Here is a 25,425-nt window from a genome sequence, read left to right on the forward strand (position 1 = left end):
GCTCTCCCCGACCACTCCTCCGCAGACACACCTCAATTTTATTTGATGCCCACATCTTGCGTCGCCTCATACCCCCAAGAGCTTCTTGCTACTATCTGCGCTCACATATTTGCGGCAGGCTCACCCACGCCGCCCGAGTCCACTTCGCTCGACCCTCTCTATCTTTCCGACTTCGACACACAAGTACCCACAAAATTTCCTTCCTCCTACCCTGCGGCTAACTGGTCTGAACCAGTTTCTCGCCGCACCCTCGCCAACCTTTGCCTTGTCAACCACGCCTGGTACGAAGCAGCAAAGCCATGGCTGTGGCGTCGTGTAGAGGTTCGCCTGCCTCGGAGTTGGTTGTCCTTGGTCGAAGAAATTGCGGGAGGTGACGATGAAGAAGTTAATGCAGAGCAGACTGCCCGAGTTATCGGCAAGTCTATTCAAGATGCTGCTCAAGCCGCTGCTCTTAGCGCAGCCACCCCTTTCGGTATCGTCCTTGGAGAGGGTCATCCACGACTGGATGACGAGGCGACTTTGAAGATGAAGGAGCGGATCCTCGAGTCACTCAGCGGGCCAGGCAGCTCTATACCACCGGAACTCCTCTCACCTCCCGCTTCCCGTGAGCCGAGTCCGAAGAGACCAAGGCAGAAGAGCAAGTCTCCTGCTCGGTGGACCCTTATGCGTTCCATTACCACTGCCGTTCAAGACCTCGTAGGGCGTTCGGAGCACGGTATATACGGTATGTTTATATCCGCGTTTGTCACCTCCCTTTGACTTACCGGCATTAACTGACAATTGATGTCTGCCTCGTGATCTGGTTTGTCTCATGTCTGTGGTCGGCGCCACAATTTAGTTCCGGCTATGCATGACCCCCGTCCTGGCAGATTCGTTCGACATCTCGACTTCAATCATTTCAGAACGATTGGTATGCGTCGCTCCGTCGAGGAGGGTGTCAACAGCCGGTTTGTGACCGGCACGAGGCTCGAGGCCCTACTTAAAGTAAGTCTCAGGCGTAGTTTTTGGAAGCACCGGCTCATCCCTTTTGCTCCATAGGAAACGCCCAATCTCTCTGCGTTTGGCGCCACTGAGTACATGGACGGTGCACTGACTTTGCCGGTTCTCAAGGAGCTTTTCCTGAGAGGCGAGCCGTCTCGTGGACGCGGACAGCCGCTCCGAGGCCGGGGGCTTGTCCTTGATGATCCCAATGACTCCGAAGCCGAAGATATTGCTCGACGGCGCGAGTGCAAGGAACTTGAAGCTATTGACCTCACCGGTTGCGTCAGTGCTGTCTTTGTCAACGCACTGACCGAGTTCGTCAACACCTGTCTTATTCCCACACCCGAATCAGACTCTGCGTCTTCTACATCCAGTGACGAAGAAGATGGCGACTCCTCTTTCGACCGTACGCGGTCGACACGTTCCCGAGCATCAAGACGGCATAAAGTCGAACCGCTCACTTTCCCTGGTATCCAGCGTCTTAACCTCCGCGGTACCAAATCTATATCACCACAGATTCTCCAACCATTCGTCCTCGCCTTCACCAATCTCACTCATCTCGACCTCTCCTGTACGCGTATTGCCCCCGAATTACTCTCAGAACTTTCGACCTCCTCCACTCTCCGTCTCAAATCACTCTCCCTTGGCCGCTGCATCCGTCTTACGGGTGCCAGCATTCGCGATTTCCTCGTCTATGCTCCTGCAACACGCGATATAACCGAGTTGAGCCTCTACGGCGACGGAACATTCCCCTGTCCACTCTCCAAGGATGAGCTTCGCGAACTGCTCACCTCCGCGCCATGCTTCACCAGCAGCAACCTCGTTTACCTCGACCTTTCAAGCGCCCTCCTTGACCGTGAGATCCTGGACAAGATCCCACCCCAGCCGCGTCTCAGATCACTCGGCCTCTCATCCATCCCGGATCTTAGTCTCGAGGCAGTAGCGACCTTTCTCAAGAAACAAGCTCCGAACGTAGAAGTGCTCGCACTCCTCGGCACGTCACCCGAGCTGGGCTATGGCGACTTGCCCGTCCCCGGTCCTGGCCAGGCCACGGCGAACGGACCGGGCGGCGTAGGTGCCACATTGCGTCGTGTACCACTTCGTCAGGCTTCGATGAACATTCACGCGCACATCATCCGACCACTGTGCACCCCTCCGTACTCGTCTAACCTCTTCTCATCACCTGGGAAGTCGAAGCCCAAAAGCGCACCGACAAGGCTTAGGGTCGTTGAGCTTGCTACGCCCCTTCTGGCGGCGCTGGGTGCCGGGGCAGGAAGTTGGAAGATCGTCAAGAGTAAGGGTGGAAGGGGGTGGTATGTCGATACGGCGAGTGGATGGATCGCGAGTGGGGACGGAGAGGATGGGGAGTCTGTATTCAGGCGAGATTTGGAGATGGGACACCCGTGGAGGACGATGGTGGAGAAGTTGGCGGAGGCGAACGGGAATGTGAGCAGTGGGGTGGGTTGGCATGCGAGGAAGATGGAGGTGAGCGCGCTTCTCGTCTGTTTCAAGATTCTGCTCAAGTGCCTTGTTTATGGACGTTTTATGCTGACCTATTCTCTGGATTTGTTGTAGGTTCTGCATGGGCATGGGTTACTCGGCCGTGAAGATGGGCTGTACGGTGCAGTATCATTCGCATACCAAGGTTAATTCCGTCATAGGTCGCACCATCGATGATAATGATGAACAAACTCATAAACGTGCGATTACCCACGCCATTTTTCCTTTTTGAATGTACTATCTTCTTACTCTCAAGCCTCGCTATGTACGAACGGCGGCGATTGCAACCTGTTTTTGTTATGCTCTCGTCCATGCTTTCATCCACTTCATTTTTCCACGTTCTAACAACCATGACTCTCGGTGTTTATTGCTACGTGCCTCGAAGTTGCCATTCTACGTCTCACTGGGTTTAATGGGGTCCTGACCCTCGGCGTCGTCCTTACGCACTGTCATATATTTGTTCATGCTAGCCAGCTTTCCATCTCTCTGCCCCAACACATCTTTTGACTATCTTTCATGTATGTACACGAGTTTAATACCATTTAATCATCATCATTTGATCCACCACTCCGAGCATTTTGGAGGGCGTTGCGGGAAGGTTAGTGTGGCATGCCCGCCACACACCAAAAGAATGTTGGACTGGTATGCGGAAGATTCCGGATCACGCCAATCGTTCACACGCGTCGCGTTCGAGCTCGCTACAAGCGCTCGTGGACGTCTGCTCTAACTTGTCCCTGCCAAAAACACGACTCTTCCACCGATTTACATGGTTATGTAGCAGATGCTAGGAGACATCGTCGAAGACCGAGTTCGCTGCGTTCTCGTTCTCTTTTCACTCTCCCCCAAGTCATTCGTCTCATGATCTTCCCCGGCCTGTTGCTCACACCTCCAACATACGACCTCGGTAGTAGAGGGCTTATGATGATTCGCTGCCTCGCGCATGCGCCAACAACTTTGTGATCTCCTCGTCGACGAAATCTAGGCGATCCATTCCCCAGAATATCTCTCCGTTGACAGCATAAGTCGGTGTCCCAAAGATGCCTAAGGGTACCAGGACTGTTAGACTTCACACCAACAATGTCACTCAGTATGAATACTCACCAAGTGTTTCTGCATCCTCGAAGTTCTTCTTCCATTGCTTCACTGCCTCATCGTCTTCCACGTCCCTCTTATCCACGACGATTTCTAGAACGTCTGCTTCGTCGATTCCCTTCACTGTCCTCGCAACTTTCCTCAAACTCTCCAAGTCGCCAATATTGCCCTCTTCAACCCACAGCAGTCTTTGTACCCGTTCCGAAAAGTCTAGCACTCTGTCGTCTCCTACGCCATACTTGAATTGAAAGCGAATGATGGCCTGTGCAGATATCTCGATAGCCCGTGGCGGGAGAGGGTAGAATTTTGGTTTGCCGTTTAGGGGGAAATTGAGACGAGCAGCCCAGCGTGAAAGTTCGAGAGCATGGTAGTTCTGGCGAGCGACGGGACGAGTACGGAGGGGGATACCGCCGTTGGCCTCGATGAGCAGGATAGGGCGCAGAATGAGAGGCAGATTGTGTTTGCGAGCTATCTCGCGGGCTCGGGGTGCACCGAATGTTGCCCAGGGGGAGCTGACTCCATAGAAAACTTCGAAAGTAACGGGTGAGGTTTGGGCTGCCATTGTGCGTGAAGGTGACGGAGGAGACGAGAGGGGCTGAGTCTGTCGAAAATCATCGATGCGGTTTAAGTATTTGACAATTCGGAGGCATCACCACATCTGTCGACATCAGTCGGCATTCCCGATGCTGGTGCTGCTCAACGGCGGATATGTCGTCATTATACCTTATTATTATGTTGCATCTACGAGAAGTGAACATTCAAAACGATTCAAATAAGACACCTAGAGAAAGCCGACGCCCATATCAAGAGCAGACAAATAGCGGCCAGATGCCGAGCTGTGCCGCGCTCGAACACGACGCACGTGACCGCGATGAAGCAATAATATGGCGCGCGGTGGGCACGCGTTCCTTTTGACTCCTTCCCTCATCTCCTCATCTACCTGGCTCTTACCTCTCACTTCATTCCCACTTAGCATTCTTTCGTAGATGGAGAAAATGTTGTAGTTATTTATCCTATGTTTCCGATTACCTAAGCTGTACTCATATCAACGCCTTCCAGACGGCAAATCCTCGTTCAAGACCCAGATGGTGGATATCGAAAGCCCATCGCTGCCAGACCCCTTGAAAGGCAAACACGCGGTTTTACACCGGACTCTTCAGCTACCGGTTCCATTATCAGTATCTCATCCGAACTGAGTGATGACGACGTCCAGGAAGTACTGTACGCCCCTATGTTGTCTTTGTTCTTACCGCAAATATCTGACTGCGTGTTTCAGGCCACCACCCGGATATGCGCCTCCGTAAGTCAACCATGACCAATAAACCATTTTCATTACCTGCTCTCGGCGCTTAAATACTGCTCAAACATTACAGCCTGAAATCGAGTGCCAACATGGCCCCCAAGCGTCTGGATGAAACAGTATTCCAGAAGCCCAAACCGACTACCGGTCATCCCATCCATATTCCATCCAACCGAGACCTTCCTCCACCCACTCATATCGCGGTTCCGAAGCGTACCGGCGATGTCATGTGGGAGAGCTTCGCAGAGCCTCCAGAGAACCCGTTTGAGATCCGCAAGACGGCGGAAGAAACGGAAAAGGACCTAAAGGACCTACTCCAGGGCACCTTCAATGGCCGCGAGGAGGGAGAAGAAGGAGATGAGGCGGAGGCCATCGACATGTCCGAGGCCATTGTTAAGGGTTTCCGCGACGGGATTGCACTCCTTCCGCACCAAGTCATTGGAAAGAATTGGATGAAGGAGCGTGAGACGGGCAAGAAATATGGCGGAATTTTGGCCGACGACATGGGTGTCGGGAAGACTATTCAGATGCTTACCCGTATTGTTGATAGACCACGAAGGGACGACCTGAAGGAGGGGGAGGCACCAACCACCTTGTATGCTTGCTGATTGGCCCGTCCTCCTCTCCGCCTAATGCTCACACACATGTTATGATATATAGGGTCATCTGCCCAGTCGCGGTCTCTGCACAGTGGGCGTCTGAAATCAAGAAGATGACGACCGGTGTCACCGTCATTGAGCACCATGGTCCTTCTCGTACTTCAGGTTTGACCATCAGTCTCCGCTGTGAGCAAATATATTTCTAACGCTGGGAGAATGAACAGATCCCCGTGCTCTTGCCCGCGCGCACGTTGTGATCAGCACTTATGCTACCTGTGCGTCCGAATACGCCGCCTATGCGTCCAATTCTGGCGAACCTTCGAGCAAGAAAGCCTCGAAGAAAAAGGCCGCCGAATCTGAGGACGAACTAGACTCGGATGATGATAACCTTTCTTCTCAAACGATGGCTAAGAAGAAACCTGCTAGAGCCAAGCCCAAGAAGGACGCCTTATTCCATGTCCATTGGCACAGGATCGTTCTTGGTGCGCCTCTCTGATGCTCTTCCTCCATATTTATGGCATATGTGCTAACCTGACGATAGACGAGGCGCATAATATCAAGAATCGCCAGACGAAGAATGCACAAGCGTGCTGTGCCTTGCAAGGTACCTATCGATGGTGTCTGACCGGTACTCCCTTGTACGTCTCTTGTAATGCTCCCTGAAGTGGACGATCTGAGGTTGACACTATCGTATGCAGGCAGAACAACGTCGAGGAGCTATACTCCTTGCTCAATTTTCTACGCATTCGTCCATTGAACGATTGGCCAACCTTCAATGAGCAAATTGCTAAGCCGGTGAAGAGCGGGAAGGGCACTCGGGCAATGAAGCGCCTACATGTATGTTGATATTTTCCTTGGGGCCTCTAAAAGACGTATGCTGACCATATGGCTTTCACCCCAGGTTGTGTTGAAAGCCATCATGCTGCGTCGCCAGAAAACCGACATGATCAACGGCAAAGCACTCATCGACCTCCCGCAGAAGCACATCAATGTCGTCAAGTGTGACTTCGACAAAGAGGAGAGCGAGTTCTATCTCGCTTTGGAAGGCAAGATCGAGGAGGTCGTGAACAAATTCATGAAGAGCGGCGACGCTGGTCGCAAGTACACTGCTGCCCTGCTCCTGTTGCTCCGTCTTCGGCAAGGTGAGCTGCACACCTTCTAGCCCGAGCCATGATTTGCTGGTAATCTGACGCTTTGTTGTGTTTTGAGCCTGTGATCACCCGTCGCTCGTTACCAAGGACTTCAAAGCCGACCCGGACGCTCTGGAACCTAGGGCCCCCAAGAAAGACAACGCTGACGATGATGACGAACTTGCCGACGCCCTCGCTGCTAAGATGGGTGGCTTGTCTGTTGGCAAAGAATGTCAGCTTTGTCGTGCCGAGTGTGTTGATTTCTGTCGATTAGTTCTGTATCCGCTCATGTACTGACCAAGGACCGATCAGATTAACCTCTTCAAACACCACGAATGAACATGATGACCATTGCACTGACTGCATCGAGATCGCTCGTCGTGCTCGTCGCCAGTCTCGAGCTGTTCCATCAAAGCGATCTGACCGGGTGCTTCCTCCTTCGTCAGCGAAGACTCGGAAAATCGTGGAGCTCTTGGAGGAGATTTTGGCACGCGAACGGAAGACTTTCGATGGGGAGGAAGAGTTCCCGCACGAGAAGACCATTGTTTTCTCTCAGTTTACATCGATGTTGGACATCATCCAAGTATTCTTAGACGATGCGGGGATCAAATATGTTCGATGTGAGTACGCCCTTTCTTGGGTTCGCTTAATACATACCCACTCTATCTCCGCTCTGTGTAGACGACGGGACGATGTCTAAGGACGAGCGTGATGTCGTTCTTAACAAAATCAGGACTAGCAAATCCGTCAACGTCATCTTAATCTCATTCAAAGCCGGTTCAGTCGGTAAGTTCTCCGTCTAGTCAACTGATGATTGGTACATCTTCTGACCTACTTTCTTCAGGGCTGAACCTCACATCATGCAATAATGTCATCCTCACAGATTTGTGGTGGAATCCCGCTCTCGAGGTACGTGCCGAGCCTTCTTCCATACCTTCTACTGCCCTCACATACCCTTTTATTTAGGATCAAGCATTTGACCGGGCGTATCGTTACGGGCAGAAACGCACTGTCAATATTTACAAGTTGACTATCGAGAAGACAGTCGAGGAGCGTATCCTCAAGCTTCAAGATGACAAACGACAGCTCGCGGCGGCTGCGTTGAGCGGTGATAAGATCAAAGCGTCTGCTAAGCTCGGCATGGATGACCTCATGCGCCTATTCCGCTCCGACAATCATGACGAGGAAGACGAGGATTGAGGTTTCTGCTCCTCGCCTACAGTTGCTTTTTGTACATGTATCATGTTCTTGGATTAGTGGGGGACGGCGGTCATCCGTCGCGAGGGGTGCTTGGATGAGTTGACGGAGCTCCTTAGAGTGGTTTCCGGCTTGAGCTTTGTTATGTTTGCTGTGACATTACCAGTCTATCCTAGTTGTGTTTGTTTGCATATACGTGACTTCCTACCACCTGGGTGGCCCGACTTTTCACCCGCGCCACTGTGACTTCTTCCGTGACTCGCGTAACATACCCTGCCGGTCAAGGGTCACAAGGTGACGAGTGGCGACTTTCAGTCATTCTTCGACCTGGTCCTTGTTAACGCTGCGATCTCTGCTCAATACACGCTGCCTTTTCCTTCTTACCAGTCAACCTTAGTTTCAACATGGACGTTCTGTAGCCGTATACACCGCCAACTTTCTCAAACTCGGTGCTGACATGGCAGAAAGTGCCACTATCATCGCCAGGTACTTTGAACTCGCACTGCAATTCACTGCAACGCATACTCACAACCGGCTAGAGAGTCCAAGACACTCCAGCAAGGACTCAAAGAACTTCTTACCACTAAGTCTAAGGATCCATGGGACAGGGAGGTTGAATTTCAGCGCAAAAAGTACGTGAATCCTGCTCGATGCTAGCATCCCCCATCACTCTCCCCTTCTGATCGCCGCCACAATAACTATGTAGCTGACATGTCCCCGACCTTGACAGTTTGCAGCGACAGTATCTCCTCCTTCTTCTTACACATCCATATGCGAAGGACTCTAAGGATATCCAGACGCATCTATGGATGCAGACTTCATACGCTTTGATCTCTGTCTACAAAAATCGCATCTCCGCCTTGGAACGCACCCTACGCGAGCCCCCACGGCAAACGCACCATGGACGGAACCAACCTCGCCACAATCATGGCCCCGTCGAACATCGCAAACTTCTTCAACGCTTCAAACAGTTCCTCTCCCAAGAGGAAAAGTTCTGGTCCCAGCTCATCGTACGACTTCAGCGTCAATTTCACTTGACTGAAGCACGACCATCCCTTATCACACTCGGTATTCTCTCTGCATCGGAAAATCTCGACTCCCTTGGCGATACTCCTGCGGAGGCCACTGGTGGACGCCCCAGCCATTTCCGATTTCCGCCCGAGCCTGAAGACGAGTTACCGCCTCCTACTCCTGCACAGCATACATTCATGTTGACTACTCTCAGCAAAGCCCTCATTTGTCTTGGGGACATAGCGCGATACCGCGAGCTGCACAATGAGTCGACTGCACGTCCTCGTCCCGGCAATGACGGCGCCCAAGCGAATCGCGGAGGCCGGAACCGCCGCGGAGGTGCAATTTCTTCCGGGACGGAGACATCACCGCAAGTACGGACGTATGACAGGGCTAGGGCATGCTACGAGCGGGCCAGAGACTTGGTTCCCGATGAGGGCAACGCATCCCATCAACTCGCAATACTTGCGTCGTATCAGCGCGATACTTTTGAAAGCCTTCTCCATTATTATCGAGCGCTCTGTATTCGAATCCCCTACGATCCAGCAATCGAAAATATGGGCAACGTGCTTACGAAGTTCCTGGAGGGATGGAAGAAGAACCACCGGAAGGATAAACTAGCGGCGGAAGCTGCTGAAGGCTCAATCGCTGTAAGGCTGAAAACCCGGATGTTCAAAGACGACCTCATCGCCCTCCATGCTCTCTGGAGATTGGGGACCGAAGAGTAAGTCACATTTTTTATTGGTCCGGCCTAAGCTAATCATGCCTTGACAGAATGGATCGACTTGCACCTCAGCATGCTTCACACACTGTCTCTGCTTTCGCTGACCTCGTCGCCGGCCGCAATCTCCCCATCGATACCATCACCAAAGTCTTCATTCTGGCTCAGGGCGCACTCTGGAATCATCGTACAGTTCGTCGTTCTGGAGGGCATGGACGGCGCACTAGTACATCCCCTGCCCCTCCCTCTGTAGATCTGGCGGTTGAATACCGTATCTTGGAGCATATTCTGGCTCTCCATCGTATCCTTCTCGAGCAAGGCATAGCAGAACTCGACGAATCAGCGAAGATCGCGGAAGCTGAAAATGAGTTGGCTATGCGGCTCACAGCTACATTCCGCCGTACTCTTCCCGCGCTGCGAATTGCGGGCAAATGGCTGCGAGCCAACGTCGACTACCTCTCTTCCTTGGATGGCGAAACGTTCCAGAATATCGCCGAGAGTGTAGCTAACTTTTGGGAGACATATTTCAGGTTTTCCAGGAGCATCAGCACCGCTTTCCCGCCTGATGTCTTGCCTCCGATGCGGCTCGCCCTAGAGGAGGACGTAGAGTTGCGTGGGTTTCTTCCGTTGACGGGGATGTTATTTGAACAGAAGACACGAGCCGCGGTTCACGACGGAGCCGTTGTCGATGCTGGTCCTACTACTGAGCAGGTGCATCCAAATGAAGAGCAGTTGATGAGAATCAGAGATATTTGGGACGATACGAAGGTTCTTGCCGAGATTCACGGTCCTTCTATCCAGCCCTCGAGTCAGGCAATGACGCTGGATAGGCCATCGACACCGGACGAAGTCGAAGAGCATCAGTATGACACCCACAATCGGTACCAACAATGCGCGGAGATAGTGACCAAAGCGCCTTCGACTTCTACCGGCTCCAGCGACTTCGACGAAGACGCCAGGACTGAGACAACAGACCCGGTTGGCGACGCATTCCGGCAAGTGCTCAACGTAGAAGAGGACGACGAGGACGACGATGAAATCGTATGGGATCCACGGTACGTGCCACCATCGATTGTCTATTTTATGTCGCTGACTATCACCAAAGAGCGTCCGAGCCCTTCCCTGCAGATGGAGTGACCCACGATGTCTCCACGCCCCATTTCAACGCCCACGCCCGAATGAGTCCCATAAGCCCCATAACTCCGTCATCCAAGCTTTCTCCTCCACATACGGCGAGCGGGGGCATGGCTCCTGCACATCGACAATCAACAAGTCCACCAAGCGTAGCGCCAAGAGGCATGACGGCCCAGGACCTCCTCAACAACGTCATGGGTATGGGTCGACCGTCTGCCCCTCCTGTTCGCAACCCGCCACAACCGTTGCGCCTCCCCGCACAAGTCACGCATTCGCCCCATGTTGTCTCTTCAACTTCTCCACTAAGTCTTTTGTTTGGATCTGCGAGTCCGGGCGGGTTCGCTTCAGGTCAACAATCCATCTGGTCAACTGCACCTGATGAGGGCCCGTTGCGTTATCATCAGCGTCAACCTTCCGGATCATTCCCGCTCTCTTCGCCTCCCTCGACCACCATGTATAGCAATCCACCCCCGTCCCAAGGCCCCTGGCCATCTCGCCACTCCACGCACCTGTCCCAAACGCTTCCCATGAACGCCATCTCAACGCCTTCGACCCCATACGGCCCTCTATTATCTCAGCAACAGGTCCTAAACCACCATAGACGCGTTCCTAGTGCTTCTGTACCTATGCAAGCCTACGATAACGCTGGATACTCTCAGTATGGTCCAGGTCCTCAAGCTCATGTTCCTTCATCTCAATATACACCGAGCGTCAGCACATCAAGCCTCTATCCGGATATGCTCGCCGGTCTTTCGATGCCTCAGCAATTCGGGGCAGCCCATCCTGATTCCTTACACGTCAGTGATCCCGTCTCGCACCATCGGCCTGGTCCATTTGAATCGGTCAATATGTCGCCTTATCCACAGGTGCATCAGCCAGCAGGTAGCATTTGGAGTGGATAGCACCGTCCCGTGTTTGAGGTATCACCTCACAACTCAAGCCTGCGTACGAACTTCGCTTTCGAAATACAGACGCACCTGCCGTGTTCACTCCATGCGTCGCGGTTTCGCCGTGCATGCCGACATGTTCTTCGGTCATGCGTTGCTTGTGCGCGCCCGTCGCCTCTCATAGAACCTGATTGGGAGTGGAGTGCTGAACATTCGTTTTTGTCATCGTGCGAACACCGTTGTATACTCTGGGTGTTCTTGCTTCTTGCCATTTTATGTAGCTCATTTCTTGTATTCATGTTTGTGTTATGCATAATCTTCTTGCTCGAGAATGTTTATGGGAGTTTCAACCTACGACGTGCTCCTCAACGAGCGAATTATGACGAGCTTGACTATAGAGCCACAATTTGGTTCTTGCTGTCGAGACATAGAGCGAAACGGTTACGAAATAGTGATATGCCTGGCGATAATCGTGATGACATAGTACGTATTTGATTGTGGACGCGGTGTTTACCTGAGGAAGGCAGCAGCAGACCTGTTGCCGCCACATTAGTCCTCTCTATTAGTCCTCTACCTTCACAGCAATTCGCCAGGATCTTGAACAGCCATCTTCCGGACACAGACATCTGGCATCTTAGAGATCCACTGGTGACAAATCCATGCCCAGTAAGTTGTGTTCCGTGCACTGCTAATCCACATCTGCTTTATCAAATCCTTATCAAGTCATTTTCTCAGACTCTTCGGGTCAATTCCGCCGCCACAAGCGAGGTCAGTCAGAGACCCAAGAATGCTCTGTATTCCTATTTTCATGCCCATCATATTCATATATAACGGACCAGGATTTACTTCTGAGCTTGCATACCCAACCAAGATTAGTCTTCCCTCACGCGGAGATGGACCACGGTGTGAGGTGGTGTGGGAAACCGGTGATGGACCTTGGGCCATGGTTGTCATTCTCTGCATTGACACCGCAGAGGACCCCCCCACGACGGAATGCATCGAATGCCTCATGCCAAAAATTTACGCCATCCCTCTCATGATGATCAATAAACAAATCGCATTCTTCGAGTCGCTTCGAACGGAGACTGGCGCTGTGCGTGAGCTGCCGCCAGAGAGATCCAAATTGCAGCTCGGGAAGGTACAGCTCTTGGAGTACACGTATCTGTGGCGTCTTCGAACGGTGTTCTTGCAGGCCATTTACGACGCCGAGTATGATGCGGAGGCGGGCAACCAGGATCTTGGTCCGCATTGGAGGTGGCCACCTATCCACGGGTACTTGGTCCGGGAGTACCGTGGGTGGGGTCACAATCTCGCACAGAGAGGGGGGTACTGGAAAGATGCACGCAACTCAAATCGGATTCCATACGAAGATGAGAGAATTGAAGATTTAGGTCAGTCACGGCGAACTGCACCTCTGAATGAATGACGTGGTCTTCTGACAGTTCTGTTCCTTTCAAGACTGGATGTCGCAGCTGAAAGAGGGCAGGCAGAGACGAAAATGGAGATCATATCTGTGGGCATGCATCGGCCAAGGACTCGGACGAGAGCAAACATACGATGCGGAAGGGTGGTTATGTTGGAATCCTGGAAATTCCAGGAGGGCGCCGGAGTCAGGACAGCCATTTGAAGAGACTCATGGCCAGCTGGAGGGAGAGGAAGGTGAGGCGGGACCGTCAACGAAGAGAGAGTTGCTGGAGAGTCTTAGCCGACGGGCCTCATCTCGCCTTCAGTCGGAAGTACGAAAGTGCGATAACATTGCTGGAGATGATGATGCTGTATTGGCCATGAGTGTCAAAGGTGGACATGAGCATAGTTGGGATGATTCGGATGCAGAAGAAGAAGCTGTTCTCAACATGGTCGTGGGCTAGATGGAATGATGTGCAGTCCTATACTTGGTATACTTCATGGATAGTTTGTGTACCATGTATGTTGCATTGTTGTACGATACACCGTCCGGATTGTTCAAAAGCAGGGGTTGGGTATGTCTGATTGTACGATACACAGCTGAGATCGCACGCGTTGAGGATTGAATGTAATACATGGTATCATCGGTATGTATTAGAATTAGGCATTCCTTGTATCTGTAACCTGCCCCTATATCGCCAGGAAACACGAGACACGATATCGCCGAGCATGAGCTGAGCGACAGACCCGTGAATATAGCAAAAAAAATCAATACAAGAAACGAATTACTTCACCACAGTCCTACATCTTCCCACAAGTAAAAAGCCATCAATTTTTCACATGGATCCCCACGGTCCCGTCTGGGCCGATCCTGGGTATCCCTGTGAAGGTGGCGCCTTCACCCAGCTCGTGAAAGGATTCTGCCCTCCTCCCGCCCCATTCGCTTGTCCCTGTGGAGCGCCAAACATTGGTTGCTGCTGCACCTGCTGTTGTTGGAAAGGAGGGGGGCTTGACAGACCTCCCATCTGGTTCATGCCGCCAAACGGCGAAGGCGAGGCGTTGAAGGACATCTGCGGCACATTCTGATGCATCTGCATAGAACCGCCGGCACCGTTCATCTGCGAGAACGGGTTCGCAGCGGGTTGAGACATGTATGATGGAGTCTGTTGTTGTGGATTGAAGGGAGCCGATTGTGTTTGGGAAGGGGCGAAGGGAGACGGCGATGGATTGAAGGGAGAAGAAGTGTTGGTAAAGGACGAGGGCATGGAACCGAATGATTGCTGCATCTGCTGCGGTTGAGCAGCCATTTGTGCGAACGGATTGCCTACGCCAGATGGGAAAGAGGGGGGCGACGTCATGAAGCCTGTCTGTTGCGGCATTTGCATCTGCGGCTGGAAGGGTGAGGTACCGAGCCCGTTGGGCATGCCGGACCCCATGCCCATACCGGGGCTGATAGATGTGCCCCCAAGGCCCCCGCCTGCGCCAAGGTAAGATCCGTTCTGAGTCGGGAAGGGATTCGTCGAGGATGGTATTGACATTGGTTGGGATTGCGGTGGTATGTACTGTAAGGGGAGCGTGGAATTCTGCACACCACCGATGCTAGGCCCCGACTGCAGAGCAGCGATGTCGCCCCACACACCACCGGCTGGTTGCTGTGGTTGTTGTGGCTGCTGTGGTTGCAGCTGTGGCTGGACGGGAGGGACAGATACTGTCGAAGCTCGCACAGGTGGCGGTTGAGGAGACCTGGAAGGCATAGACGATTGCGTTCCTGGAGCGGCGAGCGGAGCTGTCTGCGAGCGATTTGGCTGAGAAACCTGCGAAGTGGACAATGACGACGTTGGTGGTGCGGAAGAACCTGGCAAAGAAGAGCCCATAGAGGCAGCGGATCTAGAGGGACCTAGGAGAGCGGCGACACTGGCTGAACGGGACTGGAAACGCTTGTACTCGTATTTATCTGAATATATGGGCCTTGAGCATGAGACATGAAAGTGAGAACGAATAAGACCTACCACGGATGAATTTTTCGAGTTCAGAGTCGCGTTCGGAATCAACCATGTTGGTGGGGGGTGGGTTGCGTACTTCATCCGGGTTGAACAATTGGTTCGACTTGATATTGCCTATTTGACGCATGTGCTATAGGATGAAACACGTTGAGCGGAAGACGTCGCTCGATATCGGAAAAGACTGACTTCGACTTGCTCCTTCGTCCACGAGTCCAATGTCAGGCTCTTTCTAATATTGACGAGGTTAGATTTGCGCACATGGTCCTGCGAATATGTGCCACTTACACTTTGCTAATGTGGGTGCCCATCTTCCGATGAATACTGGCACAGTTGACGCTAATTGAGATCTATGTCAGCTGTATGATCTCGAATCGCCAGTTACAGAGAGAAAGTATAATTCAAGAGGGATGAACAGTTTCATGTAATACATGATGCTAGAAAGGAAAGACGACAATTGGGTTACCTGGCCAACACCACACAGGGCGTGACCAAGCGACTGATGTGCTGCTGACGATACACAATCCTCTTCCACTCGGTTCACTCGACGATGCAATGTCGAGCCTGAAGTACTTCAAAGCGTCGCACCGCCCGGCAACGTAGGATGTAATTCGATAGGCTGTCGAGACGAGGGCATCGCAGGGCGCAGGGGATGCAACGGTACCGCTCCCCTGCTCGTGATAAGATGAACATAAAGCGAGTCATGCTCACCATAAAAAGATGCCCAAATTAAAAGACGACCACCGAGGATTCCGTGTTCTGCAGTCGGCACATAGATCTATGGGGAACGAAGGCCAGTATGAGCATCGCGAACTAGAACGAGGACATAGACCGTTGAAACACTGAAGCTGGCAGATAGCACTACACATAGCAACACAAACGATCGTGTTGCGCACAATACGTAGAGCGAACATGATTCAAAAATCCAGCTGTGACCGCATATTTGGTCAAACAGGTACGCGTCTTTCTTGCGACCTTCATGGCCATTGATACAGCTAGCCTGCATGGACTAATCGCGACAAGATCGCCCAGAGCGTCATGAGTCCTGAAAGTCGGCATCGCTGGCACATAGAGATATAACAGCATTGGGTACAACACACTCACTATTTCCAGGTTTTGCGGCGAGTTCGTGAAGGGCCTTCTGATTCCGGTCCGCCTGCATCTTGTTCATCCCAGACATGGTTGCGATTTAGCAGGCAGTCAAGCCGAGTATTAAAATAGAATGAGATATAATGTCAAAATTCAAGGGGTATTATGCGAGACAATAGACAAGAGTTGACGGAGTGGGAGGAAGTGGCTCAGGGATTCGGATGACGCTCTGAAAGACTCGTCTGACTGGTCCGAATTCAGGCAGCTGGTTTCCGATTTCGACGATCTAATCTAATCTTTAGCTTCCTTTCCCCGGAAATCTGGCCTTGGCAACTTGAGACAAACCAAGAACTTTCAAGGACCACGGACCTCTGCTAGCAAAGGTCACTTGGCATCTGTTCGAATAAGAGGTGTGCTCTCATCCAAACTTGGCTGGTGTCAACTTAGTTCGTAACCGGATGTCGTTGCTCAGAACGATGACCTCAGAAGCTGTGTCCACGAACTCTTCTCAAAGCGGAACTGTCATTGACCCAGTGCGGCTGTACGCAGACTATGACTTTGATACAGACCCACTCTATCAGGTATGTCAGAGAAACTGACATCACACTCGGATGACTGGTAAACTGGAACGTTTAAAGGAAGGTCTATCCAGTATTCTCAGTGGCATCGAGTCCGCTGAGGACCCAGTATCCGATGATGAGAAGGCAGATATTCTGAGGCGCTCGAGAATATTCTACTTCGCTAGGTAGGCCCAAATTCTTGCTTGTTCATATGTTTCTCTGTTCGTCACGACCTAAGCCTGGCGCTTACCCGGCACAGGCTCACAGGGCATATGATCTCCGCGGAGGACGCTGCGCGAATTGACGGTCAGGAATGCTCTCCTTCATAAATAGGACTAACAATTTACAGACAGCCTATACAGGATCTCGCACAAACGCTCATCCGACGAACTCCTCGTTATCTGCAGTAGCTGCCGACGCACCACCGCCTATGGTTGGGGAAGGAACACGCATCCTCTCCTTCGACGAGCTAAGAGAGCTCATTCTACACGGAAAGACGGATCAGATCCCCAACAACAAAGACATACCAGACAAACTCAGCGTGCGTATGATCGAGTCTTACAATGTCACCTTGCTGATCTAGTTCTTTTTCGTGTAGGATGCTCCTCCAAGCGAGTCCATGGTGGCACCCCCTAAGAAACCTTGGGAATAAGCATAACAGAGGTGTCAGGCCCTTCCTTCTAAATATATATTGGTTTTGGTAGGTTGATTTACTCATGAGTGAGAGAGAAATGTGCTCACACTAGGGCTCTCCACTGTATCAACGTGTCGCTTGATGCCAACCCAGCATTTGTTGGTCCATAATCAGGTGTTTTTGGATGTTGCATATCTACTCTATACCATCAAAGGCAGAAGTCCCGGGCTTTTTTTTTCACCAACACACTACTTGCGGCATCTCATTCTTGTTTCGATACAACAGCCGGTCGTTAGTTGCGTATTCCAAGCTCATCATCCTGTTGAGATGTGGCCCTTGTCTATTCTGCTGCCTCACCTTCACCCGAAGTGTTTTGGGACACGGAATATAATTCTACTGCCTTGTCCCGATAATATATACCCCATCGTGTACAATACTCACTGCGTCTAGCAAAGTTCCTACAAGTACTCGTATCCACTACGAAAAGTGCCACAGAATCGTCTGAATTGTTTGATAAGAAGCATGTCCCTAAACGGCAGTGAACGCTCACGGTTACCGACGCGGTTCTAATGTTTCGGTCGGGCGTCCGTCTTCTCCCTGTCGTCGAACCCTCGCTCCAGACTGAACTCGACGACGACGGCGACCACAACGACTGATACCCGACCATGCCTTCTCCTTCGCCTATAGCCTATAACGCAGGTCCGCCTAGCCCATCCATGTTCAAGAAGAAACGGTCGTCATCCTCCCTTTCCCCCATGTCGTCTGCTGCCTCTTACCTCGCCGCCGTCTCCCAAGCAGATGCACGCGCCAGATCCCAGAATGCTTCACCCACCTCGACGCCCGCCCTTTCGCTCTCGTCGACCGTCACGGGCTCCTCGGAGGACACTGTTCTCAAAGAGTACGACAGTGAAGCGGACAACGGGCCTCTTAATTTGCCTCGCGTACCTCCTAACTCCGAGCAGGTCTTCTCCACCGTGCACTCTGAATTCGGCCACTGCGCGAACGAACAGTACAGGTATACGTCTGCTCATAGACAAGGTACCGAGGTTGGACTGCCAATCGAGAAGGAACCGCCATATTACATCGTCCTCACCACGTACTGTGGCTACCTGATTCTCATTTGCTTGGGACATCTTCGCGACTTTTTCGGCAAACGATTCTATGCTTCTTACTACACACATTTGACCCCTCATGATGTCAGTGTCTTCTCATTTTTTTCTGATTTTATTGGCTCTATGGGAGCGAGGATACGTCCCCGGGCGATTGCTCTGCTTTCTCCTATACCAAATATCGGTGCTCATAAAATTCTTTCCTGCAGGGATATGCGCCGTTAAACTCGGATTTCGACTCTTTCTATACCCGTCGGCTGAAAGCTCGCATGGACGACTGTTTCTCAGCACCGACCACGGGTGTGCCTGGACGCACAGTTGCTCTTTTGGACCGCGTATCAGACGACTACAACCTAACGTTCAAATACACCGGCGGTCGCACGCGTGGACTCAACATCTCATCGTACAATTATCTCGGGTTTGCACAAGCACGCGGCGGATGCGCTGATGCTGTCGAGGATGGTATGCGTCGCTACGGCGTTGCTGTTGGTGGAGCTCGTCGGGAAGGTGGTACCTCCGAACTTCACGTCCAGGCCGAGGCTCTTGTCGCTCGCTTCGTCGGACAAGACGATGCTCTCATCAGCTCGATGGGTTTTGCGACGAATTCGACGATCATCCCGGCCTTGGTATCGAAAGGCTGCCTCGTCATCTCCGACGAGCTGAACCACGCGTCCATCCGCTTCGGTGTCCGGTTGAGCGGCGCCAACGTTCGCATGTTCAAGCACAACAATATGAAGAACTTGGAGAAGCTTCTGAGGGAGGTCATCAGCCAAGGCCAACCGAAGACACATCGTCCGTGGAAGAAGATCTTGATCATCGTGGAGGGTCTCTACAGCATGGAGGGCACTCTCGTTAACTTACCGGCTCTGATAGAGTTGAAGAAGCGATACAAGGTAATTTCCATGTCGTGATACCCTGTGCCAAGCTACATGCTCATATGTGATGGCAGTTCTACCTATTCGTCGATGAAGCTCACTCCATCGGTGCGCTTGGTCCACACGGGCGTGGTGTTGCCGACTACTTCAATATCCCTTCGCGGTCGATCGACATTCACATGGGCACTTTCACGAAGTCATTCGGCGCTGCAGGTGGCTACATCGCAGGCAGCAAGCAATTGATTGATCGTCTGCGTCTTCGCGGTCACGGCGGAACGTATGCCGAGTCCATATCCCCCCCTGTGCTCATCCAAATAATGGCTAGTATGGCCAGCATTATGGGCGTTTCCGCCGCTGTTGTGTCGAAGCATAGCACCAACCTTTCTGGCTCCTCGATCTCTACTGTCCAACAAGCGCTCGAGCAGCACCCGGGCCCCGCCCCTGCTTCAGCTCTTCCGGCCTGGATGGATCTCCCACCCGCTCTTCGCGATGGCTCCGAGGGCCGCAGCCGCCTTCGTCGTCTCGCTTTCAACTCACGCTATCTTTCCCGCGGATTGACCAAGCTAGGCTTCATCACCTACGGTGTCAACGATTCGCCCATCGTCCCTCTCCTACTGTTCAACACCGGAAAGATGTGCGTCTTCCATCGTGCCATGCGCTCACGCAAGATCCCGATCGTCGTCGTGGTCGTCGCCTACCCTGCCACGCCGCTCGTGACGTGCAGAGTCCGCTTCTGCGTCTCCGCGGCACATACGAAGGAGGACATTGACGTCGTACTGGAGGCTTGCGACGAGCTCGGCGATAAGATGGACTTGAAGCATCTTTCAGGCGAGCGATGGTCGTTACAGAAGATCAAGGACAATGCCGCAGAGTTGGTCAACATGGTGGAGATCGAGTGAGGCTAGAGCGGCTGCTGGACGATTTGAAGATGATGACTTTTGATTACGGGTTGATCTCGCTGTTGTGTGACGCTTGCACCAGACGTACATACAGGCTACTTTCACCTCTTAAGTACATTACTACCATTATTCTTCGTTTGTTTTATATTTTATCCTTAATTCGTTAGAGTCCTAGGACCGTACTTTTTCTCCCGTGTTGTGATACCTTATTGTATCTCCTGGGCCTGTGGCTGCCAAAATCATACGCCAGGCCAGGTGCTTATCGCTCGATGTAGCAATCGCTACTGCCTAACTGCGTCACCAACGCTTCGACGTCTTATCGTTTGTGTGACTCCAAAGTCCAGAGGTCTTCGGACTGACTAGTCGTTGTGGCACTCAAGTTTTGAACTCCACACCAGTACACATGACAGCAAAGACGATACTTCAGTTCCGATTCCATTACAGTGACATTACAGAGGAGCATAGCGATGTTGATGTTGAGAACGTCATGGCCGACACGGTTAATCTAGGTAGAAAGCATAGCGGTCTAATGGATGTGCATGTGCAAGTACGAAACGAACGAAAAATATCGGATACGGGGTATATGTCAATAACGAAAGCGACAACGAAAAGGACCAAATCCATCCACGACATCCGGAGAGAGAGAGGCTGGTCCGTGCAGAGCAGAGGCAGATATAAAGGCTACATGAAGACTTGTTGAGATGAAGGAAGTTCGTTGACGACGAAGATTGTTGATGGATGGGATGGCGATGCAGTGTTTGAGAGGTGCCGGTGAGGTGAATAGTTCGTTTGGGAAGACCTCATGACGAGGTCTTTAGCGGGGTGGCGAACGGGCAGCGATGGCGCGACATTGGTAACATTCATCGTTTACGGTGTCGACAACCTTTTGCACGTCGGCTCCATATACCTGGGAAAGCGTCAGAGACGAAACGCCACAGAGCAATACAATGAGGAATGTCAGTCCATCAACATATCAACAAGCCCACAAAGATTAGGTAATCACTTTTTTGCAACCGGGTTCACGACAACCTTTCGGATGGATGATACTCCATTCGCAGTGACTTGAGTTGCAGTCCATGATAGCCACGACGAGGTGGCGCTGGAAATGCTGCATACAGAAGAGGGTATATCAGAGAGGTGGCGGAGGAGCGTCAGGGTCAGTAAAGCCTACCCCGCATCGTGACCACTTTGTTCCTTCACTTTAAAGAAGAATATGAGAACTGGCGATGGAACGTGAAATGTGAAGGAGGGAACATACGCTATTCGTCGGCACATGAACTATGTCAACTACCTGTGGGCGCGAGGGTAGTACTACGGTGGTTGGGAAAGAGATCGGGAGGACAGCGACCAAGATGGGACGAAGTTGTATTGTCTTGCGCAGGCCCGGCCAACAGAAACTGTTTATATGCCGAGGCGAGGAAGAAAAAAGTCGAGTCAAACGGAGGGCACCGGGTAGCGGGCGTTGGAAATTTATAGCCAAGGATTAGTATCACAGAGCTCGAGACAGCCTGAGTGACGGGGGTGGCGGATGGCCTCGTAGAACGCCATTTCGTCTGTGCTTTTATACATACGCCAGACTGACGTGGAAGGGAACGAAAGAAACAGACGACAAGAACCAAGATGACGCTCAAATCCTTTGACTCGGGTTGCGTATCGCAGCTATCGACGCTTTGGAGCCCAAACACGGAAGGTTCGGTTGGCCGCTTCGGTCCGCCTTCCTCATATGGACTTCCGGAAGCAAATCACGTCTTCGCCTTCCGCTCTTCCTGCGCTCTTCAGCCCAACTTCACGCAGCCATCATTGCAGAGATCCTAGGTTCACTAGGTGCAATCCTCGCTCTCTTCTTCAATCCATATGCACCCAGATACGCCTCTGGTCTTCTTCGGACGTCATAGAGCTTCACCAGACACACGTTACCAACTTACGATGACCTTCGATCGGATGTTGTTGAACAGCTGTTTTACGTGGTTCCCCTCATTTGCTATGCTCAAACCTTGAACTTCATCCACGACAGGCTCGCACAGCGGAGCCAGGTGCCTCGGGGTCGAAGCATTCCCTGCCATCATGACCGCGAATGATAGCGAATATAGCCTGTATATGTCACCAACACACACGAAACCCTTCCATGGATATTTCTGCTCACACAGTTCGCCGTCTCTGGACTCACGTAGGACTTATCCGATGCTCTTTTGCGCGCTCGTAATGTTAAAGTAAGTGCTTTGGCTGATAGCACGGCATACTAGGCTGTTTCCCGGCTTTGGCAGAACCTCGTTGATTAGAATTGTCTTATCTCGAGACTATAATTTTATCCCGTATGCCGTATACTATTCAGTAATCGTCGCCATGAACGACATCGGCGGTTCGATATGCCGCACAAGCTCTCGTCTCACAGCGAGCTATCTGTATGGGCATCACACCTGTCTGTTCTTTGCACATCTTCTGTCATGATCTAGCCATCCCTCGCCTTCAGCTCATCCATCGAAGACCGTACCCATGGTCATTTCTTCGTTTCGCACTGCATGCTGCTGGGTCAGCGATCCGGGTACGACATTACACCTGAAACGGTGCCTGTGTCTACCTATGACCTGTTACAGTCTTATCTGTCAACTGAGCGCTCAGCACTGAGCAGTTTTCGCAGATGACGCATTATTGGGTCTACAGTGCTGAAGCACTCGTAGTACATATCAAACTTCGTTGTCTTCCTGAGACTTCTTCCTGACTCGTGTGGGCTCTCCTTGCCTCGGTGTCCTTGTGGTATCGGTCGGATCAATGAGCGTCACATCGGTGCCTCTTCTCAGTGGGAGACCGAAATGAGTCGAGTTGTTGCATTCTCCAGCAGAACCTCGCCACCTGCTGCCAACGGCCTGAATGAGGTCGACTGGATAATGTGCATTGGTCGCCGAGACTCGGACCTTGCACTGATGGTGTTTGGTCAAGATAAGCGTCGTTCTTCTTTCTCTCACTACGTAGGAGCTGCAAAGCTTCGATACTGTCATGATTCGTGGCGTTAGCGTAGCGATCGAGGAAACCATGTAAAGATTGCATACGGTCTGCGCAAGTTACTCCTGGATCCGCACGAATCTAAGGGCCGGTACCTACCCTTATTGTGAGGAAAGCAGAATTAGCTCTAGCTGTATGGATCACCGGCTCCGACTCTCAACCCTCAAGGGAGCGATCGTTTGTATGTGTCCTCTTTGTTTCGTAACGCTCTTCTCCTACGTGCTCTAGAGCTCACCATATGGCATACCTGGTATCCCAGTCAGGTCTGACGTCGTCCTAGGGACTTGTGCGAACAAGGCTTGCTGGAGACTCGAACTACCGCCACACATACAGCTTTCGGGCGCTCGTCATAGTCTCGTTCGACGATCAAATAACCACACATGATGGCAAGATCGACTTTATCTCTATTCGTCTGCCTTCGTGCTACTGATGATGCGTTAGTTGTCTCCTTCTGTGATAGCTTTATGTCCTGTTGGGCTTGAGTTCCTTATTATCGATGCGGTGATCGCCGCCGAGAAAGTGCTTCCAACGGTCGAGCTCATGGGGAATTGGTGCCTGGAGTTTACTACTACAGTAGCAGCAAAATGACCAAGGGAAGGCCGGATTCGAAGAGAAAGGTGGCCTGGGGTCAGGTAGTGGGGCCCAATCGGTGTGCCACAAGTATCGTCTGACACTCACCCGTCCTCGATAGCTCGTCACCTATCCTGTTCCTCACACCGAAAGCTTGCAATACCCACTTCCATTCCTCGGATCTTCAAGAGCACTATCGTCTATCAGAATTCGGTTCTTGGTGCGACGATTGTAGAGATTGTCCGTACTCGAGCTTTTACTATGTGGGTGCATAATTTATTCTAAATTATCATCCTGACCTTCAACTTGTCTTCTTCCACAATCTCTGCCTCTCTTCCCAAAAGCTCCTCCATATCCCAGGTTGCTGTGGCACGGAAGGCATCGTATGAGCCAATCTGAGTGCGCAGACACAGTCGAATCCAAAAGACGCACCACTGATATATCGACTCCTTAGCCACTCCCTCCTCTCCCGCGTCAAAAATGCGATCGTATCTCCCGGGAGCTCCGTCGAATCATTCAATAACCAGTGTAGGTGCTCAGGCATACGCTTACCCATCTCCGTCCCTATCATTCCAGGATGAACGGCGTAGGCCAGCAGCCCTTCGTCCCCGTGGTCCACCTGCACCCAATTCGAGCTGAGTACTGATTTTATTAAGCCATACTAATTGTATAAGCTTACATTCATGAACTCAGTGAGACGAAGAGTCGCGAGCTTCGTCGTTTGATAAGCAGAGGCCTGAATAAAAGGTCGCACAAAGGGAGTAAATATCAGTCTACTGTGTTAGCGTGGATAATAATGAGCCTGATGTGCTCTCACCCCCGGTTCAAATCCATGCGCTCCCACCGAACTGACAGTGATCACCGTTTTATCTCTGCTTTTCAACACTATCGGAAGGAAAGCGTGGGTCACGAGGAATAGTCCTCTGCGGCGAGTTCATTCAGGTTTAATCATTTAGCGCACTCTTCGTGGAAAACCCTACCTGACATTGACCTCCCACGTATGCCACCAGTCATCCACATCAATATCCTTCATCGGCGTGAAGGTCTCAAGCCACCCCGCATTATTCACTAATATATCCAGACCATCATCTCCGAACGCTTTTTCGACATCTTGCGCTGCCCGCTTGACACTTTCCTTGTGCATAATGTCGATTTGCAGCTTCAAAACCAGTGGCGCCGGGTGGCCTGCCTCGAAAGCAGCTTGGATGATCTCAGACTCGAGGCTGTCAAGGGATGATCGAGCCCCTATCGCAATCTTGGGGACACCGGAGCGTGCAAAGGCCAGGGAAATGCTGCGTCCGATACCTTTGGAAGCGCCAGTGACGAAGACGGAGTGTGATTTGTGGGAGGCCTCTGCATGCTTAGGGTCAATGAAGGGGTAGGTGTCTTGGTGGAGTGTTTTGCAGAAGAAAAACCCTTTTGTGAAGCGGTACAAAACGGGTGGAATCAGAACCCTGGGCTCGATCAAGAGCGGGAATGAGCTTGACTTTTACCTTGGTGCGCAGGTGGCAAGGCCATGATATCTGACTGGGTGGTTGTCAAGGAGGGTGGGTGGTCATGAGCGGTCATACCCCGCTGCGCCTTTTATACAACCAGAATGACGCCTGGCAGTCTAAACCAGATCGATCAGGGGAATTGTCATACTCAGAGCAACGAGTGTACTGTGCACTAACGCACTGAAACAGCGTCAATATTTGATGAGTTGCCTTGCCTGGTCCCAGGTATTCGACGTT

The 25,425-nt window shown here is 51.8% G+C and overlaps 10 protein-coding genes across 10 annotated transcripts; 6 read left to right on the forward strand and 4 right to left on the reverse strand.

Moving 5' to 3' along the window:
* Positions 1–45: 45 nt before the first annotated feature.
* On the forward strand, positions 46–3,038 carry STEHIDRAFT_146918 (uncharacterized protein; the record flags this gene model as incomplete). The annotated part of the gene is made up of 4 exons (XM_007303747.1): positions 46–724; positions 839–984; positions 1,039–2,466; positions 2,557–3,038. 4 exons carry the CDS (start codon positions 46–48, stop codon positions 2,629–2,631), a joined length of 2,328 nt encoding a protein of 775 aa, XP_007303809.1. The 3' UTR covers positions 2,632–3,038.
* Positions 3,039–3,329: 291 nt separating this feature from the next.
* Positions 3,330–4,135, reverse strand: STEHIDRAFT_96791 (thioredoxin-like protein; the record flags this gene model as incomplete). Its single annotated transcript, XM_007303748.1, has 2 exons — positions 3,330–3,522; positions 3,583–4,135. 2 exons carry the CDS (start codon positions 4,133–4,135, stop codon positions 3,398–3,400), a joined length of 678 nt encoding a protein of 225 aa, XP_007303810.1. The 3' UTR covers positions 3,330–3,397.
* Positions 4,136–5,100: 965 nt separating this feature from the next.
* On the forward strand, positions 5,101–7,802 carry STEHIDRAFT_56432 (uncharacterized protein; the record flags this gene model as incomplete). The annotated part of the gene is made up of 11 exons (XM_007303174.1): positions 5,101–5,468; positions 5,534–5,637; positions 5,697–5,954; positions 6,014–6,110; positions 6,171–6,309; positions 6,374–6,614; positions 6,682–6,853; positions 6,915–7,222; positions 7,284–7,388; positions 7,447–7,511; positions 7,569–7,802. The coding sequence occupies 11 exons, from the start codon at positions 5,101–5,103 to the stop codon at positions 7,800–7,802; spliced, it is 2,091 nt and encodes a 696-aa protein (XP_007303236.1).
* An 806-nt stretch (positions 7,803–8,608) lies between these two features.
* STEHIDRAFT_56325 (uncharacterized protein) lies at positions 8,609–10,668 on the forward strand (the record flags this gene model as incomplete). Its single annotated transcript, XM_007303167.1, has 2 exons — positions 8,609–9,534; positions 9,585–10,668. 2 exons carry the CDS (start codon positions 8,609–8,611, stop codon positions 10,666–10,668), a joined length of 2,010 nt encoding a protein of 669 aa, XP_007303229.1.
* Positions 10,669–12,552: 1,884 nt separating this feature from the next.
* Positions 12,553–13,432, forward strand: STEHIDRAFT_146922 (uncharacterized protein). The gene is made up of 2 exons (XM_007303749.1): positions 12,553–12,943; positions 13,011–13,432. Exons 1-2 carry the CDS (start codon positions 12,562–12,564, stop codon positions 13,418–13,420), a joined length of 792 nt encoding a protein of 263 aa, XP_007303811.1. The 5' UTR covers positions 12,553–12,561; the 3' UTR covers positions 13,421–13,432.
* A 360-nt stretch (positions 13,433–13,792) lies between these two features.
* STEHIDRAFT_130931 (ArfGap-domain-containing protein) lies at positions 13,793–15,870 on the reverse strand (the record flags this gene model as incomplete). Its single annotated transcript, XM_007303750.1, has 5 exons — positions 13,793–14,910; positions 14,966–15,089; positions 15,146–15,188; positions 15,245–15,295; positions 15,668–15,870. 5 exons carry the CDS (start codon positions 15,868–15,870, stop codon positions 13,793–13,795), a joined length of 1,539 nt encoding a protein of 512 aa, XP_007303812.1.
* A 651-nt stretch (positions 15,871–16,521) lies between these two features.
* STEHIDRAFT_110774 (uncharacterized protein) lies at positions 16,522–17,257 on the forward strand (the record flags this gene model as incomplete). Its single annotated transcript, XM_007303751.1, has 5 exons — positions 16,522–16,626; positions 16,684–16,790; positions 16,865–16,911; positions 16,968–17,146; positions 17,204–17,257. 5 exons carry the CDS (start codon positions 16,522–16,524, stop codon positions 17,255–17,257), a joined length of 492 nt encoding a protein of 163 aa, XP_007303813.1.
* Positions 17,258–17,855: 598 nt separating this feature from the next.
* STEHIDRAFT_121194 (serine palmitoyltransferase 2) lies at positions 17,856–20,429 on the forward strand. The gene is made up of 3 exons (XM_007303752.1): positions 17,856–18,435; positions 18,558–19,241; positions 19,298–20,429. Exons 1-3 carry the CDS (start codon positions 17,905–17,907, stop codon positions 20,120–20,122), a joined length of 2,040 nt encoding a protein of 679 aa, XP_007303814.1. The 5' UTR covers positions 17,856–17,904; the 3' UTR covers positions 20,123–20,429.
* A 271-nt stretch (positions 20,430–20,700) lies between these two features.
* Positions 20,701–21,640, reverse strand: STEHIDRAFT_146925 (uncharacterized protein). The gene is made up of 4 exons (XM_007303753.1): positions 21,381–21,640; positions 21,294–21,321; positions 21,126–21,230; positions 20,701–21,029 (listed from the first exon to the last, which is right to left on the reverse strand). The coding sequence occupies exons 1-4, from the start codon at positions 21,395–21,397 to the stop codon at positions 20,937–20,939; spliced, it is 243 nt and encodes an 80-aa protein (XP_007303815.1). The 5' UTR covers positions 21,398–21,640; the 3' UTR covers positions 20,701–20,936.
* A 2,333-nt stretch (positions 21,641–23,973) lies between these two features.
* On the reverse strand, positions 23,974–25,210 carry STEHIDRAFT_156555 (NAD-P-binding protein; the record flags this gene model as incomplete). Its single annotated transcript, XM_007303754.1, has 6 exons — positions 23,974–24,056; positions 24,125–24,311; positions 24,372–24,428; positions 24,510–24,615; positions 24,673–25,108; positions 25,186–25,210. The coding sequence occupies 6 exons, from the start codon at positions 25,208–25,210 to the stop codon at positions 23,974–23,976; spliced, it is 894 nt and encodes a 297-aa protein (XP_007303816.1).
* Positions 25,211–25,425: the final 215 nt, after the last annotated feature.

The sequence above is a fragment of the Stereum hirsutum genome (assembly GCF_000264905.1).
Source record: "Stereum hirsutum FP-91666 SS1 unplaced genomic scaffold STEHIscaffold_6, whole genome shotgun sequence".
NCBI lineage: Eukaryota > Fungi > Basidiomycota > Agaricomycetes > Russulales > Stereaceae > Stereum > Stereum hirsutum.